Source organism: Poecilia reticulata, linkage group LG22 (assembly GCF_000633615.1).
Source record: "Poecilia reticulata strain Guanapo linkage group LG22, Guppy_female_1.0+MT, whole genome shotgun sequence".
Classification (NCBI taxonomy): Eukaryota; Metazoa; Chordata; class Actinopteri; order Cyprinodontiformes; family Poeciliidae; genus Poecilia; species Poecilia reticulata.
Window position 1 is genome coordinate 11912576 of NC_024352.1, and position 21533 is coordinate 11934108.

General features: G+C 38.4%; 1 protein-coding gene across 1 annotated transcript; it reads right to left on the minus strand.

The window, feature by feature from the left end:
- Nucleotides 1-1438: 1438 nt before the first annotated feature.
- plcb2 (phospholipase C, beta 2) lies at nt 1439-20356 on the minus strand. The gene is made up of 32 exons (XM_008399467.1): nt 20145-20356; nt 19897-19974; nt 19060-19128; nt 18020-18160; nt 17380-17459; nt 17191-17244; nt 17027-17102; nt 16798-16898; nt 16482-16642; nt 16253-16399; nt 15912-16069; nt 14801-14883; nt 14565-14649; nt 14079-14313; nt 13905-13990; nt 13742-13838; nt 13558-13642; nt 13309-13433; nt 12967-13118; nt 12477-12641; nt 12301-12400; nt 12106-12210; nt 11134-11198; nt 10931-11021; nt 10412-10849; nt 10044-10227; nt 9475-9616; nt 7146-7210; nt 6660-6713; nt 6415-6472; nt 4941-5024; nt 1439-2634 (listed from the first exon to the last, which is right to left on the minus strand). Exons 1-32 carry the CDS (start codon nt 20226-20228, stop codon nt 2464-2466), a joined length of 3819 nt encoding a protein of 1272 aa, XP_008397689.1. The 5' UTR covers nt 20229-20356; the 3' UTR covers nt 1439-2463.
- Nucleotides 20357-21533: the final 1177 nt, after the last annotated feature.

Consider the following 21533-nt stretch of genomic DNA (forward strand, 5'->3'; position numbering starts at 1 on the left):
CTCAATGCCTGGTCCTGTCTCGGAGGCGGGTCCTGACACTGAGTCGGGTCCTGTCTCTGAGGCATTTCCTGTCTCGGAAGCAGGTCCTGCCTCGGACGCGGGTCCAGACTCGGTGGCGGGTCCTGTCTCGGAGGCAGGTCCTGTCTCGGAGGCCGGCCCTGACTCCTCTAAGTCAGTACCGACCTCTGAGCAGACCAAACTTCGAGGCCCAGCTAAGCGTGGACTAAACACAACGTTCGGTCCACTCTTGGTGGGTTCTTGCCTCTCTTCTTCGTCTGAAGCATCTCCACAACAAGCAACCTGTTTGATGAGCCCCCGTGCCTTTTGCAGAACGGTGTCACGGAGATTGATTTTCCGCGGTCGTGCCAGGGTTCTTTTAAAGCACTGGACATCTTTGTAGATAACTATTGGGTTGTCACTTTTGATCATCTTGAAGAGCAGTTCTCTAACTGCATCTTCATTGCCCCAGAGAAGTTGCAAGATGTCTCGGCACAGTTTTTTTTCCATTTTCTCAAAAATGACAAAATATATGTCCTTTACTTCTTTCCAGATTTTTGGAGCAAGCTTTCTCTGGACAGGTTCGGTGTGCTTCATTTTGTAAGCCGCGTAGCTAGATCTGTTACTAGACTTATAAATCAATCTCCATAGAATGTTTTCCACCATAACTCTCCTTTCTTCTTCGGTTCCACATCTGAAACCCATCCTGTTTGCGTCTCTCAAAAATTGTTCAGGGTCCATGGCTGCCTGAGTATAATCCTCACTCAACACAAGTCCTCTGTAGGAAAAAAAAGTCTTTCTGAACTTTTTTTTTGTAGACGCTAACATTTTCTTTTTAGGAACAGGATTCTCCAGGTGCTTTTTGAATTTTGAATTGTCCCATTCTATGGGATGATAACATCCGAAGCGGGTGAACACAATACATAGAAATGCTGTTATCATCCTTACTTCAAAAAGCATATTGCTGAACTCTGTATAATTTTGGCCTGAGAGCCACATGTATGCGACATCATTCAAGCCCAGAAAAGTGTTTTTCTGTTGTTATTTAAAGCATAATTTTATGCGAATAAAAGCATTATTTCAGAGGGATAATTTAATTTTACTCAAAGATAAATGTTTAAAAAGTGAAATCTAAAAAGCTAAACTTTTTGCATTGTAATAGTTTATGATTTTTCTGGTCTGGTAAAAATATATATATATTCCCCCGTTTTGAGCTAGATTTGGACATTATTATGTAGTATGCAGCACTGATGTAAGGATTTTATCAGTGATCTGTATTCTGGATGTGTCTGGCATTACCTCATTACTGTCGTCTGTGCTATCTAAAATTTCATTCTGGTTATTTCCAAACCAGATTCGAACCCGCTCGTTTTGACAATTAGTACACTGTGTATATTTCTTTGAATTTAATATGTGCAAATAAAACACAAAAGAAAATACACTGAGTGAAAATGTATGTTTATTAATTCAGAGAGCAGGAAAAGTAAAATTTATTGCAGCTATATAATCACCGAGAGTCATTGCAAAGTAAATCAGGAAACGTTCAAAAAACAGAAATTGATCTTATTTGTGCCACATGGTGCAAAAGTTACTTTTAAAATGATGAATTCATTTCTGCTTAACTTTGTCACATTTGCACATGCCGCCTTAGCGCCAATAAAATAAAAGGATTTACAACATTGTACATCAATTAGAAGATGATCTAGCCAATAAATTATTTTTTTAGTCAGGTGCCAAATATTTCATCTTACCTACAAGTTCTCCAAATACTTAAATCCTCAAACAAATAAATTGAAAGAAAAACTGCTAACTGGTAACTTAAATATTGAACTGTTTTCATTTAAAATGGATAAAGACCTTCTTTTTTGATAGCATTTTACACTTTTTCATAAACTTTCTTTTCTAACTAGTTAGCATAAATAATTAAAAACTCTGCTGCGAACCACAATTATAAAATATGTGAAGTGAACCTCCGACGTGTTGGTGTTTGCACAAGCAAATGTAAAGGTTTTATGGGAGATTCCTCCTTTAAAACTGTCTATAATGTTCCAGCAGTAAGTGAAATCACACATTAAAATCAACAATGACAAAGGAAGGCACTCAACCTGAAGACAGTTCTAAACTACTTTAAATGCTACATTTCCTTGTTGAAAATAGACTGAAATTGCAGCCCTTTGTTTTTTTTTTATTGAAGCATATCTTTCACTGTAATCTCTAAAGTTAAAAGAAAGAAAGAAATTCAAAACCATCTACCCCTGGCATAAAATACAGACAAGAGGACATTACTGCCTCTTAACTTCCTAAAAGATACTCCTGCTACAAATATCACATCTAATATCTTAAATTCACTCTGAGCTTGGCTAACAATCCTCGTCTACTTTATAGCAATGTTCCAGTTTTAGGTTACATAACAAGCCGATAACATAAGTGGCAAAAAGCAGAGAGATGAATGGTCGCAAAGTGCATCTAGCCTACAAAGACATTTCCATAGAAGCTCTCACATGGAGGCTTTTTGTCTCCATCTTCATCGACGTATTCTGGGAAGTGTGCCCCGACGCAGACGTTGACAGCATTCCTCACCTCTGCAGACACGGACCTCGTTTTCTGAGCATGCTCTTTCAGAGCCACCTGGATTAGCTGCAAACACATTCACCAAACAGTGATTATCAAATTGCATTAAAAGAATAGTTCAAGACATGAGGATGTGCAGAAAATTTTTTAACCGGGAAAATATACCTGCAGAAACAAATGATCTTTGTCTCTTCAGTCAGTGTAAATTTAAAGTGGGGAACTAAAGTTAGCCTGAGAGGAGCCAACGTGGATGTTTTAAATCAGTTCTTAAAAAAAAAAAAATCAACCAGACTGTCCTTTATTTAGCAGATAAGCTTTGTTTTTTTCGCCAGGTGTTTTCACATTTTCCTCAAGCAGCCTTTGATACATCATGGGATTCGTATGTGGGTGAGCTGACCTGACCCTGCGGCAGAAAATCAAGCCTTAACCATGACACTTCCAACACTGTGCTTCACAGTTGGCATGATGCTCTGCTAATGTTATGATGTCTAGATAACCACACTTCAAGGTTATCTGTCCAAACAACAATATTGCAAAAGTCTTGGCCTTTAACAATATTCACTCTGGCAAACTTTATTTTTGCCTGCTTGCTTTTGCTCTTTGTATGTCGCCCATGAAATTTAAGCTTCATTTATTACTTATTCTTTGAGGGATGCATTTCCATATAAACAGAAGCAAAAGTTTGCCATAGGTTCTGTAATGACATTTCAGAGTTATTCTAGACTTCTTTTAGCATTACCTTATTTGTTTGCATTGTGAGACCGGGACATATCGGCTATTCTCTCTACAGTGGAATGTCTCAAATTCTTCTGAGACATTTTTAAATCAAGTTGCTACAATCCTCTTCTAGCATTGATAATGGTAATAAAAAAACATATCAGGAACTGATTTCATAAAGAATTTTGACTCCATTAAAATGAAAAATTAACCAGCTGTAATAAAAGTATAAACTCTCATTGAGTGCTCCCTATTCCTCCCTTTGTTTATTTGCACTTTCACTTCCACCCACCGCTTCTCATAACATCAGTATTAGTTGAGACCCACCGTCCATCTGGCCTTTACGCGTCAATGTCTAAAAAATATCCCACCTCTTTTCTCAACATTAGCTGCCAAAATTCCTCTGATTCAAAGGGAACCTTTGCAACAAGAAGAGGTTTGACATCATTTGCAGCTGTGGGAGTTTGTTCAGCTGCTTCTATTTTGTCACTTATTCTGGATGTGTCACACTGACACATTCACTAGAAGCACTAAATAGAGATTACTAATAATTAGGGATCTATTAAAGAACCATTGGAATCCGTCAGTAAAAGCACATAATTCATGGTAGGTGTTTAAACTGTGGGTGAACTTTAGGAAATAATGAAATACAGTGAGCTACATGGATTATTTGTTTTTTAAGAAATAGATATCTAAGTAGTGGGGTTGCACATGTATGGGGTCCCTATACACTGATAACCCCTAAATAAAATTAACTGCAGACAATTTCCTTCAGAAGTCACCTGAAAGTATTGAAAAAGTATTCATACCTCTTGAGTATTTCTGTGTGTTCCCATAGACACCACTCCATTTTTTGAGGATTTTTATCAACACAAAATAAGAAATTATTGTGAGGTCTAAATAAAAGGCAATTAAAATCTGAGGTATTTGTCATAAAATCAGAGGTAATGCAAGTTTTTTTTAGAACCCTAGGCTACAACACTGTAAAAAAAATAATAATAATTTGAAACGAAAACTAAATAATGCCAAGACACAATCTGAGTTAAATCAGTGCTAATGAGCTTAGAAATAGTCAGGAGAATTTACAACTATTAAAACAACATTAAAAACTTCAGAATGTAAGCTCTGTGTAAAAGATTCATTACGGCATATCATTAAGTCATTAAAATAATTCAAATTTAACTTAAGGGGGCTGTCAGTTATTACATTAAACAGATTTGAGCCTGGAGTGGAGGTTCTTTTCCCAGGTGAGCAACCCAAAACACACAACCAGAGATTAGATCACAGTATATTTATAATACCATGTTAGTCCAAACTTAAACTCAACACAAATCCTGTCACATGAACAGTCAGTTGATGTCCACTGACAGTATCTATCCAATGCGACTGAGTTTGGAGTATTTTCTCAGTAAGAATGAGCAAATATTTCAGTCTGTTCTTTGGTCTCTTTCTTCAGTTTCTTCTTTCCAATTCATATTATAGGTGTTGTTCTAGAACATAAAAATCTAATAAAATAGAAGCTTGTGCTTGTAGCGTGATAAAATGTGTAAAAACTTAACGAGGCACAAATACTTTTCTGAAAGGAAGTAGTCGTCTCTTGTTCAGTTTCATTGTTCTGTGAAAAATTCTGAGCTTCTTGATGTCAGTGTGTGTACCTGATTAGTCATTCCCTTGACTTCCTCCAGGGTAGCAGCTTGTTTCTTCATCAAAGCCTCTTGTTGTGGGCTGAAGTCTGCAGACTGTAACACAGCAAAGCACAAAACATCTTCCATTGATTTGTGGTTTCCACACTGCATGAACTGCAGGTTTGAGTATGTCTGTGTACGTAGTGCGAGGGATGTACAGATTAGTTGTTTTGTCTGTAAGTAGTTTATCTGCTCATGTTTCTTCCTGAGAGCGTATGTACACATCCCCATGGGATGCAACCTGAGAGAGAGGATCGATGCAGTTAAGTCGCCGGTTCGGTCCTGCTCAGTAAAATTGCTCAGCCCTTGCACTCCAGCACTCAATACTGTGCCACTTCTGATTAGACGAGCGATAGCGATGTAAATAGTCGCGGTAATTAATGGATAAATCCTGATTATGTTGATCAGCTTGAACTGCAATGCGACCAGAAGGTGTGGGAGGGTGAGCGAGGGTTTTCTTTTGCTCTGCAGATTGAGTCAATTGTTGCAGAGCCCAGTAAAAGGACCTGGTCATTAACCCAGATGCATCAGATCTAAATCCTGATGAGCTGATAGAGGAACAAGAGCAGAGCTGAGTGACTCATCGACCACACATGCATTAACTCGTTCCTTCTGAGCAGCTTCTGAGTAATGGGCAAGCCTGGCCTATGGTTGGGGTCTGCTGCACTTTATTCAAAAGGTGAAAAGAGTCTGTCAGCACGCTAGAGACTAAGATCTTACTGTGGGTTGACAAGATACACAGATTCTTTCATGTGTGGGAGTACTTACGGGTCAGAAATGTGTGCATGTGTTCCTGAAAGCAACATGTGGGTGTACGGGATGTGAACATGTTTGTTCTAACATGCCTCGGGTAAAAATTCTTCCATGTTTGATTCAAATATGCAAGCACTTCATAGTCACACATTTGAAAATAATAATCTGTTCAATGCACCAGAATAAATGCAGCAGAAAAATATTTATTTTAGATGTTTAATAGTCTAAACATCAAATAAGGTCTTAGACTGGAGTGCTGCAACCTTACCAAAGGTGTAGTAAACCAAAAGGTTTGTCCCAAATTGGGAAAATTAGAAAAAGTACAGCGATGGTGGTGTAATGCTGTAGGGCTTGTTTTCTTTGCCCCCTTTGGGCATTTAATACAGATTAAGCATCTGTAACCACCACTGCCTCATTATGGAGCACCTTTTAGATTTACATTATGAATGTGCAGTCAAGAAAATCTGCATCAACAATGTGAAATCATCACGTCAACATGGACCAAAATCTTGAAGAATTTTGGTCCATATATATATATTTAACACCTGGTTGAATATATTCCACAACAAAATAAGGTCATTTGTGAAGGTAAAAGGGTGTCAAATGCAGTACTAGCATGATGTTCCTAATAAACTGGCAGATTAGTGTACATATTACAGTAAAACTATTAAAACTACAGCTGATTACTTACAGCAGCATCAGACTGACTGGTCTCGTCCAGCATCTCCGTGCTCATGGCCCTTTTCAGCCTAAATGAGGATAAATTAAAAGAGATTCCTTTCACAATAAAAAAAGAAACTGCACTTTTTATAAACAATCCAGTTTCTAGGAGTTAGTTGTTTTTTATTGCTTAAGTTCTCATTTCTTTTCCTTTTCACATAGCAAAACTAATAAACTATGAAGAAAAAGAAAAAGCAATTAAGACCATGAACTTACTTTGACTTCTCTGTGGAGGAACATTTCAGAGCTTTCTTCTTTTCTTTGGCTTCACTACAGATAAAAAGAAAAAGAACGTAAAAAAAAATTGCTTTCTGAACAATCAATCTTTAAGCAAAAGTTGCAGGTTTAACTGTTTCTGGTGTGACCTTATCAGAGTTGCTTTTGCTTCCCCGTTGTTGTTTAAACACCTGTTGGATTATAACTGTCCTGAACTAACCATCTGCCCACTGGGGACTTTGGACAACACACACCTAACACCATAAGCCAGCCAAGGACATTGGAAGACCCGCCTGCTGAGGTGATTCATTCAGCATTCGATGTATCCTCTTTGCCAAATGTCAAGTTTTTCACCTCAGATGACACATGCACACACAGTCAGAGTCGCACTGAAGCCTCAGGATAAGGATTAGACTCAGAGGGACTCAGCAAAGCCTTCTTGATGTGTGCATCATGTCACAGTTGTGTTTGCATGTGTGACCGTACCTCTCCAGGGTCTTCAGCTCAACGGTGTGTCTCTCCATGGCCATCTCCAAAAGCTTAGCAAGTCTCTGTTGCAGCAGAACAAAGAAGTGGTACAGTCTTAGTCAGTATGTAGGCCTAAATGAGACATAAGTGGCTTTAAATAACAAAGTTCTGATATTTAAATTGGTGATTTATGAAAAATAAACTTCGGCAGAGTTATTAGAATTTTAATGGCCACTGTGCACTGACAATTTGCAAAAAGATCCTTAGCCTGATGCATAACAAAAGTTTTTTTTAACACCTTTTCTCTTGATCCCAGAAGCACAACAAAGAGAGGTAAAATTAGCTACTGCAGGCCAAAGACGAATTCACACCAAGTTAAATAAAGACGGTGGAGAAATGAGTGAGTGGTTGTTAGACATGAGAGGAGCTTTATTAGAAACATATTCAGATTTTCTTTTTCAGAGTCTAATTTTAAGGTCCTCCCTATAATAATAGAATAACAGAATAATTGGTTCAGATGTCTTGATATAATTTAATAGAGCAAAACTAACCCACTTATGACTATGGCGTAAAATAGCTAATGGACCGCTTCAAGCTTTCAGGGACAAATAAAGAAGCACAAAGCTGAACAACAAAGTAATACTACTTTGCATGGCTATATCAGGCTGACTTCAGTTTGAATGAAATCAAAGAAATGCTGGAAGAACCTTAGAATATCTTCCATTTAATAATTCATTTCAGGATGATATGTAATTATTTCTCGAAAAGGAGATTTTGCTTTCAATCACCATCCACTGATATAATGAACAAGGAAGGGTTAATGAGGTAAAATTAGCAATGAGCCTCAAAACAGCGTGATGCAGAGCTAAGAGCACACAGACACTGAAATGAAGCATCCAGATCCAAAATGTCCATGACTCATAGAAAGGTTGTAGCAATCAATCTTTTTGAATTTCGAATGAAAGACAAGTTTTACCCTGAAATGAAAACCTCGCTTTGATTTTGGCCTTTTGACCAGCGGATAAGCATGTTGGGTAAAAAAGAGAGAATCATCAGCTAAAATGCTCAAGTGTCTATAGCGTGACACAAAACCTAATTTGAATCTTTTGAAACAAGGATTGAGGGAGAATTGCAATATATGCTTAGAGTTTGAAAAACAGTTTGTATTTATTGAAAGTTTCAGATCACAACTTTTGATAAACTGTGTTAAAACCATAATTGGGTGAGTTCTTGTCATGGGGTGGGGATTTGCAATACTTCTGGGTGTCATCAGAATAAAAATAAAACTTTGGAGAATATTAGTATTAAAAAGAGAATAAAATGAAGTGGTTCTGGTTCTGAACCTTGAGGCACACCTTTACTGACTTTGAGGTATTTAGAAGTTGTGTTCTGTCAATCAAATACTTGTTAAACTCTAAGCTATGCATCATCAATAAATGGTTTATGAGTCCACTACCTCAAAAAATCAATTAAAAGGGCATCAAACTGTTGCGTAGTGTCAATACACTACATATTATTATCAATTTAACTAAGAGCTGCTGCCATTTTAGCATGCTTTTTTTCTAGCATGGAAATTTGATATAACTTTGCTTATATATCATTACTGGGGTTTTTTTTTTACTATGTATTTATTCATGACGACATCAGAAACGTTTGATGTGTTCACAATGGAGTAGCTATCTTTATCTACTAACTGTTGAGCATGAATTGAGATTTTCTGGTTGGTCTTCTAGTACTAATGTCGTTTTTTTATTCTTCTCTGTGCTTATATCTCATGAGTCCTCATGTTCGTCACTTGCTAAAATGTGCTTCTGTTTAAAAAAAACACTGTCTCAGAGTGCTCGGTTTGGTACAGAGTGAGTCACCTTAAAAGCACTTCCAGAGCCTTTCTGATGCCATATAAATAAAAGCTTGTTGTCCATCTTGGCTTACAGAAATCCCTCTGCTGCCTGCGCATGCTCTTGTAGAAGCAGGAGATAAAACAATAGCTAAAAAAAGACTTTTGAAGCTTGCATGTGCCTCAGACTGTTATTTGACATTGTTTGCTCATTTTAAATGTGATTCTCAAACTACAGTCCCTTAGTAAGGTTTTCACACCCTTGACCTGTTCCAAAATTTTTCACATTACAATCACAAATCTTGATGTACTTTATTACGATAGTGTGCTTTGGACTAACAAGTAGTGGATAATTGTCAAAATTGAGAAAAACGATTTATAAATGTATGCATCTTTTTCCACCTCCCAGTTATACATCGATTTGTCATTGTCCATTCCAAATAAATAATAGATAATGATAATACACATGACTACTTTTGCAGAGGATGGTATGAACTGTGTTTGACTTGCCTCAGTAGCACACTGCTCTTTCTTTTTCTTCGTCTGATCACACTGTTCCGTCCACAGAGCTTGTAGCTCGGACTGCATTTTGTCCTTCTGCTCCTGAACGCGTTCTTTCTTCACACTGTTGTCAGAAGAGTTGTCTCCTCCCCTGGTGGAACACAACAAAGCAAAGCATATTTGTGAAGAAAGGGTTAATAACAGTACAGCTTCCGAAGGCTGACTCTTTGTGCGTAAAAAGTACTGCAGGCAAAACTCATTTGGTGATATTATGCATCATTTAATATTCAGCTAGGAAATGATGCAAGTTGCAGAACATTATGCATACATCCAAAAATAATCTTGCTAATGACCCTGCCAAAAAACAAAAACAACAGTAACAACTTCCTTAGTGGGTCAGTGCAAATATGCTTCAATATTCAGCGCTGCTTTGCAAAAAGGAGAACAGTTTTTGGTGCCTGGACAACACAAATTAGTGAACCAATCGACCCCTGAACACATAGGCATCATCAACAACTGCTTTTGTCAAACATTCTACTGTTTTTCATTTTTTTAAAAACCCAAAAATATCCACATACTCTTTCTTCTTCAGTGAACCCTTCTTCTTGATAGCCTTGAAAGAGTCGGAGTATTTCTGGATCAGATCTTCTGCTTTTTTCTGATATTTCTTTTCGGCGTCTTTCATCTCCTTTTCCTGACGCTTGATGACCTTCAGATAGTTCTTGTGTTGTGTGAGCTGCTCGACAGTCACGGTGCAAGGCTCTGCAACAGAATGAGACAGCGAAAAGTCGCAGGAATCTCCCATCTTGTTGGAGCATAATAAAATGTAATCAACAAAATACTTTCAAGATTGATTGATATTTTGTCTTTCCGAAAGATTTATTAACAGCGTGGCCAGAGGAGGGAACATGTGATGGATGCAGCACATAAAACACTTTATCGTTACCTTCACTACTAGCGGGCGACTGAGATGAGTCACTTGATCCTGCCGATTCTGACGGCAAGCTGGACAGGGACACAGATGCGTCCTCTGCAGGAGCGTCTTCTCCAGAAGCGGGTGCAGCTGCCTCCGAATCTTCTTTATCGTCATTCTTAGGGTTTGCATCAGGATCGGTGCCTTGTTCCTCTTTGGCTTCAGGAGTTGCCACTGACTTTGGGTCCACTTCTTTCTCAGCTTCAACCACCTCAGTGGCTGCAAGAACTTCAGGAGGAGATTGAGATTCAAGATTTCCTGCATCTGGGTCATCATCTTTAGCAGGAGCTGCATCAGGGGTTTGAGGCTGCTCAGTCTGTTCTTTAGTTTCTTCTGCACCGGTTTCAGAAGGAGACTGGGACTGACTGGTACTTTCATCGGTGGTTGGTTTAGGTTCGGATGCAGCCTTTTCTGAAAAAGTAAAAGAATCATAAATCAGGAAGTGATACCTGATAGGAGAGTCATAGAATGGTCAAAATCAGAGGTTATTACCTTCAGCAGGGGCCTCATTTTCCTTTGCCTTTCCTGCAGGGGGTTGATCCGCAAGAGGCAACTCATAGGGAGAGATGTAGTCGGATGATGACTGCAGGGGTTAGAAAACAGAACAGGAACAACCCAGCAGAGGTTGTCATCTTCCAGGAACAGAATCACTGCTATTAGATGTTTTCATGGTAAATCAAATAAGATCATTTTACCGTTTTAGGGGTCTTTGAGGTCTTGTCTGCACCCTTTGTTGGGTTAAATAAGTCTTCTGTGAAATCTGAGGAAGGAGTGAAACACTAATGTTCTTATTCACTGGGATATGGCTTATCCCAGTGATTAAGAATGTAATCAAAATGTTTAAATAGTGAAACATATATTATATAGATAAAAAAGAGGCTTTGATATATGTTAGCTTATTGTTATATGCATTAAATGCTTTGTTAGAGATTCTTTTGCAAAGGTTCCTGCATCATCACAAGTTGGCATGTAAATGATCAGCCTGTGTCTCCGTGGAAGGGCTAAGGAAGTATCCCACTTTCAATATAACCCTTTTGATTCTCTATGGTGCTAAGATTGGCAATTAATTATGGTGATTAAAGTGGGGGTTGGTATTTTTAGCATGTGTTTGCCAGCTCCAAGGACTACTGGAAAATGAAATCAGCATTTTCATAGCTTTCCAAGTCTCTAACATGAGTTCCCAAGTCATCACTGACAATGAAAACTTTGCACTGAACCTCGGCACTTTTTCTAGACTCTGGGATCCTGAGTTCCAAATAAAATGCACATTTTCTTTTCACCTTTAGCAATGACCTTTTAGTGCTGACCCTTCTTGTGCAGAGTGTTACAGATTGTCTGCTAGTAATATTTCATATCATTGTATGGACCACAACATTCCTATAACGACGTAATTCTGTATTTAGCATTTTTTAGAAAAACGTTTTGTGTTTAATTTTTTTAGAAGCTACGATAATAAAAATTACCACAAAATGTATGCTACAGATATATTACTCTGAATATGAAAAATATACAGGCCTAAATAATTATTTAAAAGAAAAAAAAACATTTTCTATGATATTACAGTTTTTTGACATGCAACATTCTCTATTGTGTTTCCCCTTGTTGGCAGTTACCTTGATGGCAGATTTTAACCTTCTAATTTGGAAACAGAACAAAAAGCCAAGCACCTGCAAAGGCAGCGGGGATATAGTCCTTGACCTCTATGTACACAAAGAGAGCAGGCAGAGTGAGAGGCATGTTGCTCTCACTGCGCAGGCAGATGTGATGGAAGCCTGCAGGGGACAAATTAAAAACTGTGATTTTTAAAAACACAGCAACCCCTTTTGAACTGAGAGCATCCTCAGCAGCTCATGTCCACTGACCTGACTGGATGGCATCGATGGGGATTATTCTGTGTCCCACAAATTTCCCATTCTCTTCATGAACAACAATTCTTAAAGAAGCCATTTCTGGAAGCAAGATCTATAAATAACACACATATTCAGTCTGAGAGCTGAGCTGCATGTTTTACTCTTTGGAGCCATCTGACTGTTCCTACCTTCTCAAAAACAAAAGGCTCCTCATTCCACACCGGGTTAATGGCGTTGGGCGTGGTGGACCACTTGGTGCGGTATTTCTTCTTGGGGTCACCTGGCAACCCAATCACTTCCACTTCAACCCCGGTTTTCACACTCTTTTCAGAAAGAAACTGTCCTGAATAGATCTGTTGGAACAGGTGCATGAGATTCGATAAAGCACAGGTACGAACTGAATTATTATGGGATTGATGATTGATGCTGTGCCCATGCATGCTGATGAGCGAGTGGATATAAATAGAGGTGAGGTTTTCTGTCATGCAGGGTCTGATAAAATACCAGGAAAACAATAATCCGTCACAGCTGGAAGCAGACATTGTATTCTGAAACCAAACAAATCATGAGCACTCTTCCCAGAACTATAGAGGCTAATTTTTGGTGCTCAAATTAGAGCACACAGAAAACAACCCGGCAACGCATAAAGAGAAATATGATAAGAAGCTTTGAACCTGCCTTTATGGTTAATGTGCTTGCCACGACTGTGTCAATCCTGTCACAGAAAGGGTCAAACTTTTTGTCACTGCGGCGCATCACGTCGTGTTTGAGGAGGTAACCCGTTCTGCCATTGAATTCAAACAAGGCCATGTTCAGCTGCATGGGGAAATCTGAAAATACACAGAAGCAAGACCCAATTACGCCACCTCGCTTCAGTTTCAGGAGCAACAGTGAGCCGCACTGGGGATGCTGATAGCAGCAGAGGTCAGTGTGGCTCAGAGAGGTACACCACTGACCTCCAGTGGTGAACAAATGAAAATCTGAGTTTATCAGTAAGGTGGAAAATCAATTTAAATCTACCCATTGTTTGATAGTTGAGGGCCACCATTTGACAGCCTACGTTCCAAAAAGGCTGAGGGCTGTAGTTGGAAGAATCCATTCTTGTTCCTTTGGGGTAAATTCTGCTCATCTGTCTCTTGTTGTATCTATAAAATAAGGTTTAGGAAGTACATTTTCAAGTTTCTTAATTCATTCTATTTTTATTAACCTGTTTTTTTGTTTGTTTTTCTTCCTGATTTATTTAGGTGCAGGAGTTTTTTTTAAGGATACTCGACAAATTCAACAGCAGTCTTGGAAATCATTGCCTCGCCTTTGGTTTCCACAAAAGATGATATGACATAGCTCTTGTTTTTCTCTGAAGAAAAAAATAAAAAAGGAGAAAAAAAAGTCTGACTTTTGGATCTTTAAAAGAACTGAAAAAAATGCATTAATGTCATATGAGCTGATGTTATACTTTTGGCATTTTCAAAAGAGATGAACTTGTTGGGTTGGATGTAGTTGACTATGGATGACATCGCCTCATAGGCAGTCACTTCCTGTCCAGCCGTGCCCTGTTGGGGAGTTGACAGGAAGTTAACTGATGTTTGGACCCTTCAAGGAGAAATGTAGTATTTTACCTCATCTGATGTCTTCATTTTCTCCTCATCCTGTTCTTCAGTATCTTCTTGCTCCTCGTTGTCTTCTGTAGCAGCCTCTCCCTCAGCTTCCAGCACACAATTATCAATACATTGTAAGCATATGAACCTGGACTGTATTTCAGTGTTCTGTTACACTGGATTTTTAGAGTGGACCTTGATTTTCCAGGGTGGGAGCTGCTGGGTTGCTTGCATCCTGGGAGGAGGCGTTTGGATCCTGGGTGGGTTCGGCTGCAGCCGTCTGTTCGGTGACGGCAGCAGCAGTCTGGTCTGTGGCGGCTGCGCTGGTTTTCTTAGCCTGGGCTGGTTTCTCATGGCTCCCCTTTTTGTTCTTGATGAGGATCTTGCCCATGAGTTCAGATGGGCTTGGGATCTGCTGGCCTGGCTTCAGCTTGATACAAGACATAGGGAGTAGACAACTTCAAGTAAACTTTTCAAGTTGAAATATTAAAATGTTTGTTTTTTTCAAGATAATTACACAAATTACACTGATATTATTTTGTCAATTACACAGAGTTTCTGTATAATAGCACATTATTGCATCTAATGTATCAAAGAGGGTTTGTTTAACAATTTCTTAGAGAGTAGATCACAACTTGATCTAGTATTTGACATAAATCTATATTTCAGGAAAAAGCTTACAGGGTATTTTTCCAGAGACTCTGACAGCAGAGCATCACCAAACAGGGTTTTGCAGTAGTTCGCCATTTTCTCCTGCTGTTTCACCCTAAAAACAAGCCAGAAAAACACATAAATTTGTTTATAAGGTCCAAATATGTTGTTACTATGTTCTATAAATATGTACATATTTTTTTTAAAAAAAAGCAAATTATTAGATCATGTAAACAATAAGAAAGATCTTCTTAAAGAAAGCTTACGAGTCAACGTGGTTCTCAAATGAGAGAACGACAGGATATTTTGAGGTCTTGAATGCACTCTCAGCAATGGCTTCTATCACATCCTGTTGATGACACAAAGTATAAGTATATATCGATGTATGTATTTGTCAAAAGTGTTGTTGTTCGACTCAACACTTTCGTTGAAATTATTCTTTGCTTTCCCAGAACTTATCTAGAATTTATTGCCTATTTTCTGGTGATTTCCAGAAAGTCTAATTCATATTCCTTCAGCGTTGAGCTTACTTTTTCTCATTTTGTAGCATAATTTACACAAAAGTTCCAAGTTACCTTCCTGGAATTTATGGGTTACTTTCTGAAAATGTATGGTCAAGTTACTTTCCAATGAGTTACAGATTATTTTCCTGGATCTTAAAGGTCACAGTGAAGAAATTTCTGGCTATCTCCTTGTGGTTACTTGTCCCTTTCTAAGTATTTCTATATATTTTTTTAAGGTTATTATCTCAAAATTACTGTGCAGATTCCAGAATTTACAGTACTGGAAAGATCAAGATGACTATCCGGATCTTTTCAGAACTTATTATTATGTCTCTAAAACGTATTTATTATCTCCATGGAAGTAACAAATTGCAACTTTGTTGTTGTATTATGTATTGCTCTTGATTTATGTAAAAGCATAAAGTCAGTATTACAAGCCTCATGTTTTAAAATAAAACACTAAACAACTTTCCAAATAGCATGAACCTCAGTTTGTCTAACAGTTATCTCAAAATCTTCAGAAACACAATGAATGCTGAAGTAATTTCAATGCTGAGCACCACTCTCAGACTTAAATAAATTAAACCAAGCCACACTTGGGCCCCTCGGTCCCTGCAGCTGTCCATAAAAGGAATTGTTGAGTGTAAGAGGATAACGCCTGCCTTCCTTTATGTGTTTGTCTTTTACTGTGAACTCCGAAAGGCTTTCTGCAGTTTAGCTTATTTTAAACAAGCGAGTCAGCATGGATTAATGACTTAAAACTTCTTATGTGTTTTAAGAGAATATTGTTTTTTGTTGCACATTTCTGAGAATTCATGTTGTTTAGTGCAAAGATGATCCCCCCCCAAATATTGCTAATAACATCTGAAACTACCTTAAAAAGGATCTCGGTGCACATGGTGAAGCCATGGGTGATGATGGGCTCTTCATCAGGAGGCTTTCCTTTCCAGCAGTCCAGCTCCAGACATCTGCATCCAGACAGCAGGCACTGACGGTACATCTCTGGAGACGATACGCCAGAGAACTGACCAGCTAAGCAGGGAGAGGAAAAACATATGTTAAGGTTTGCAAATGCATTCACTTGTTTAGGGTTTAAATGGAACTTGAGGGGGTTCGGGGGGAAGTATCTGTTAATGGAAACAATACGAGGACCAAGTAGTAGAATGAAAGATTTGCTTCAATGATTTTAGGGCTGAAGTCAGGTCAGTGTTTGACCTGTTAGGTATGTGTTGTGAGAGGACTTGATGAAGTAGTGGGGTATCGGTTGGGTCATGTCCTGACACTTGGCCAGCTTGTCCTGCATGACTACTGACGTCTCTGGACCCATCAGGAAGAACAGAAAACCTTCTGGAGAGATCAGACCTGCAGATTGATAGAAAAACAATTACAGCAAAAGTTCAAAAGTATCAATGAAGCAAGAAGTTGAACTTCTGTGAGTTTTCACCTCTGTTGGAGTTGGTGGTGATGGGTTCATACTTGTCAATCAAGGCTTTGATCTGGTCTTGCCGCAGGCGTGGAAACAGTTCCTCATTGTACCGAGAGTCCCGCTGCTTTTCATTCAGGAACTTGGTGAAATTTTCCTTCGTCATGGTAGGTTTGGTGGAGCTGGAGTGCAGAGTGAAACAATGAACCTCATGGTGCTCAACCTTTTCACAGTCCACTATCCCCCAAGTTGTTAGGCCGGACAACGTTGAGAAAAGCCAAAAGCCAGACCAGAATAATTGAATCTCTTTTCTTCAAAAAACAATGACATGACCTACTATGAAGTGAAGATCTCAAAGATTTCTGGTCTAGGACAGAGATTTGTCAGGAAGGTCTTGAAGGCAGCTTCAGTGAATACATCAGGCTTGATGGTGTCATACTGAAACAAATTAGATTTTCATATCACATCTTGTTAAAAACAAAAAAAAAACTTAAAAAAAGAGTTGGGCATAGACAAACTAGGGATGGATTTAAAAATAAAAAGCAAGGTATTTTTTGCTTTCCAACCTTTCCTTTGGGGAGGTGAGCTGAAGCTAAAGCACTTTCAACCCTCTTCTTATCAGCAGGGAACATTTTGTAGATGCTTTGGGAACCACAACCAATATATTAGGCAAGACTATACACATGCTTACACACAGTGCAAACTGTGAGACAGTTGTTCTATAACTTACTTCTTCACTGGGATTTTGCCGTCCTTGTTGGTCTGAAGAGAAATGCGGATGTATCTGAAATTAATTCCATGAGATTTTCATTAGAATTCAAAGTGCAAGTAAAGATAGAGCTCAGCCTTATGCTGTGGCTATTTTTATTTACATCTACACCATTGTTCTACACCATTGTGTAGATGTAAGTGCACTTACATTTTCTCCAGGAAAACTTGTCTGCATGCATTAGCTCTTGCAGCATTGTATGCTATTGCAAGAATGTCATCTGCCCAGTTCTTAGAACAGAAAAATACACAGAATGTTGAATTATATTCAAAGTAATTGAGAGAAGAGATTTAGAGTGCTTTGCAAGACTATCAGTGCCTGTTGATGTTTTTGGGTTTTTTTTACATTTGCCTTCTACTTCCAAGTAATGCATTAGCAGTCTTGCGTTGGCATGTCATAGAGAAGCAATGAAATGCATTGAAGTGTATGTTTGTGACATGACAAAATGTGAAAATGTTATTGGGTGTGAATACTTTTGCAAGGCATCGCAATTAGTGTATGCAAGATTATAAAAATGCACACTTTCACCACTAGATGGTGTGAACATGGCAGCAGTTCAGGACATTATGGTAAACGTTGTCTTTGAATGAAGAAAATTTGTAATTTTATTTCAGCTGATTAAATATAAATGATGGCGCCATAAAGTCTAATAAAGCTAAAAAGGAAGCTGTGAGTGTCTTATTAAAGGGGAAGCAGCGGATTATTGCATAATGGCAGACGGCTTCCGTCTGTGTTTAAGCCATTTCAGGGAACAAGCGACAGAAAGACTCGTGCAGGGGTTTATTTTTACCTGAGTCACTTTTTCTTTTGAGGCAAAGAAGTTGTGATAGGTCAGATTCACCATGTCTGGGCCTGAGACGATGGTCAGTGTTTTGGCAAGGTGGTTGCTGTCGGGGAAGTCCAGGTTGAAGACATTCCGGACTTTTGGATGCTGTGAAAAGACAAAAGTACCATTGAAATTTGATTGGTCTTAATTTTACTTATGTAGTTAGTTATTTATTGAGCTTGAATTACAAGTTAGGTTATTTTTACCCATGTAAATAATGACCATTTTGAATCTGCACACAGTGGATATCTGGAGGATTCACCTTTGCAAACAAATGTGGTGACCAGAATATGCAAACTCATGCACAGGCACTTTGAAATCCTTACAAGCACACACACATACACACACGCGCACAAGCACACACAGAGAGACACAACACACAGGAAAAAGCAATTCCATGTTTTAGATGGGACCTTCCAAGGCCTCTCCACAATCAATCACTTTGGTTCCTCTCAGTGATGCAGAAATGACGTCAGCCTTGAAGCAGCTTCCCAAATGCTCCTCAGGGGCCATATCGGAAGATGTACTTCCAGCTGCACCCTCACTGAAATTATGCAGCTCTCTCAGCTCTCCGGGGAAACACATTTCCCTCTCAGTGAGGCATGACGATGAACGGCTGCATGTTGCAACTCAGTGGGGGCCTTCGAAGACTAGAAATGAACCGCAACTAACTGGCAGCTTTCAGCTCAAAAAAGGAAAAAGAAAAACAAGCCCAATCCCAGAGGACATGGATCATGAGTTAGTCAAAGTGTGCTTATGTCTCTTTGTGCACCGGTGCCTTAGTGTGTTTCATCTGGAGTTGGGCAGAAAGCCTCGTGCGTTTGTCCCCTGCTGTTTTTTTGCAATGCAAATATGTTTCTCAAATTAATGGGCAAACTAAGGGCTCAACACCGTATTTGCATGCATGCAGAGATTCCCATAAAAGAAACAACTTTCATTTGACTAAATTGCAAAGAAACTGCAGATTATTAAATACTTTAATAAAGTAATTAAGCAATACTTACTTTGGGAAGTTTTGCATATTTTCCTGTCCTTGTGTCCCTGATTGTGGCAACGTCCAGGAACGTTGTTTCCTAGAAACAAGAGTCGGAGACATACTGTATCTTGCAGCAAACTCTTCGTATCAGCACTGGGCCAAATACAGATTTACACACTACAACAAAATCTATGGGATTTACTTCACCTGTAGGAATATAATCTGTCTATGCTTTCTTAAAGTAATATGCAACACCATGCTGTTATTCTGTTGCAGCCCAGACACTTGAGCTATATATTAAAGCCTCACAGGTTTTTTTTTTTCTTAATGTGGTGACCTTAATGAGGGGGAGCAGGGCACTGGAAGACTGACAATCTAAAAAAAATGAGAAAGATCACAGTCCAACCGCACGTCAGCACTAATCAATAGCTGCCTAGGAGGGAAGGAGGCCAAAGGAGCTGTGAGTTATCCCACAGTCTTCACAGATCGGAATCACATGAATTTTACTCACAGTCTGAATCTGGGACTCACTCACCTGCCTTTTAAATGTGAGCAGATACTCTGTCTAATACAATCCAATGCATCAGCTCTACAACAAAATCCACCTACATGAAGGTCACATTTTAAAATAATTCTCAGCTTTCTGAACACTGCGATCCAGCTGTGAGCTGGTTGCAATCGCAGCTTGCCAACTTTATAGTTCGGATACAAAGAGAGTAAACAAATACTGTGCAATTAAGCTGAAAGGTTTTTTTTTTAAGATGCTATCATTTGGATTGCACTAATAGTCTTTTCTATAACACTAATCTCACTGGCTCAATGACTGAATCTTGGTTGCCGTTTCAGTCGCTGAAAAATTGATTACCTTGCTTTGGTTTGTCCAGTAGACATAAAAACCTTTCTGATCCATCTTCATGGTGACGGGAACAGTCTTTGTTGTGTCCTTGGAAGAGAGGAGGGAATTGGCTTTCACACAAATTAAATGTGTATTGATTTTAAACAATCCACTTGTTGCAGTACACTTTCACCTGAGGTGTACCAGACTTTGAGTTAAGTGATGAACTGATTTTTAGATGAAAACCAGTTTCCTTCCTTACCAAAATGTTCACTCACCTCTGACCACTTGGTAAACCGTTCTCCTTTCATCAGATAGTCTTTGACCGCTGGAGGGTCAAGGAAGTATCTTTTCTTATTCATTCTGTCCCTCCTGCCCAATTAAAGCTTAAATAAAAACTGAATATCCACCATCCTTATACCCTCTTACTAGCTTTTCATTCCATCTGAATCCAAAAGATGCACTAAGCTGGAGTTCATCCCATCTGACTAGAGTCAGGACGCACCCTAAGTCAATATGCATTGCAAATGAAGTCAGGGAAGACCCATAGCAAAGCGAAAGGTGAAGTCAAACATTCTGTGATTTAGTGACTTATATTCCAACAAAAAGGTGTGGTTAACAAGTGATTAAACATAATATTTGTCTCACATTAGAAAGTATCTTTTTAATGCAACAACACAAATATTGACAGTTTTAGTTTAGAGTGGTACCAGAATCTTCAAATCCAATATATAATGATCAAATAGTTTGAACAGTCAAGAGAGACTAGTCTTCACAAAATGTTATTACTGAACCATGGGTCTAGTTATGAGGAATCTTCATAACTAGACCCATAACATAAAAACTACAGTAGCTCAGCTAGGAGATGGCACAGCTTGAGCAGAAGTCCAGTCAGTTCAGTGAATATTACCACAGCCCAATTTTGAACCTCAGTAATGTTTTCAATTTTTGTATTTAAAAGTTCATTAGTGATGGATACAGAGATTTTTCATCTCCATTTGCTTAACCTTCTTTAGTCAAAGTTAAACATAGAATAAATCCGTTAAAAAAAACACATTTTTTAGGCTTCTGCATGACTGACAAACTGTTGACAAATGTTAAATTGTATTCATTTTAATTAGCATTTTGAACATTTAGTTCTTTAACAAAAATATATATAAATATATATTCCCTTTTTCAAGTAATTTGCAGACCACCTCAGACAGATGTATTTAAATGTGTATATTTAAATTACACCCAAAAGTAAAATTATTAAGGAATAGATCCCAATGTGATTACCACTGAGTTTAATTTGTGTTCATAGTTCTCACTTAGAGTTTTAAATAATAAAGTTTTACAACTTTATACCTTATAAAGTATAACTTTCATGTAGCAATATGTATATATGTCTCTCTTTTTTTTCTTTTTTAATAAACAAAAACACCAATTTGTCTATGAACATTAATAACATTTGTTAATGTTATTAATAAATAATACTCCATGGAGTTGACACTTTTTCCAACTCCATAGAAAAAGGGCTAATGCTGTCATCTGTCACCTCACTAGTGAGAGAGACCGTGTCTGAAACCATTTCAGTTGAGTGAAACTCTAAACAGATTTTGTGACAGCAGCTGAGATAATTGGAAAGATGGTTTTTATGTAGTTTGAGTGATCTGACCTTTAAATAA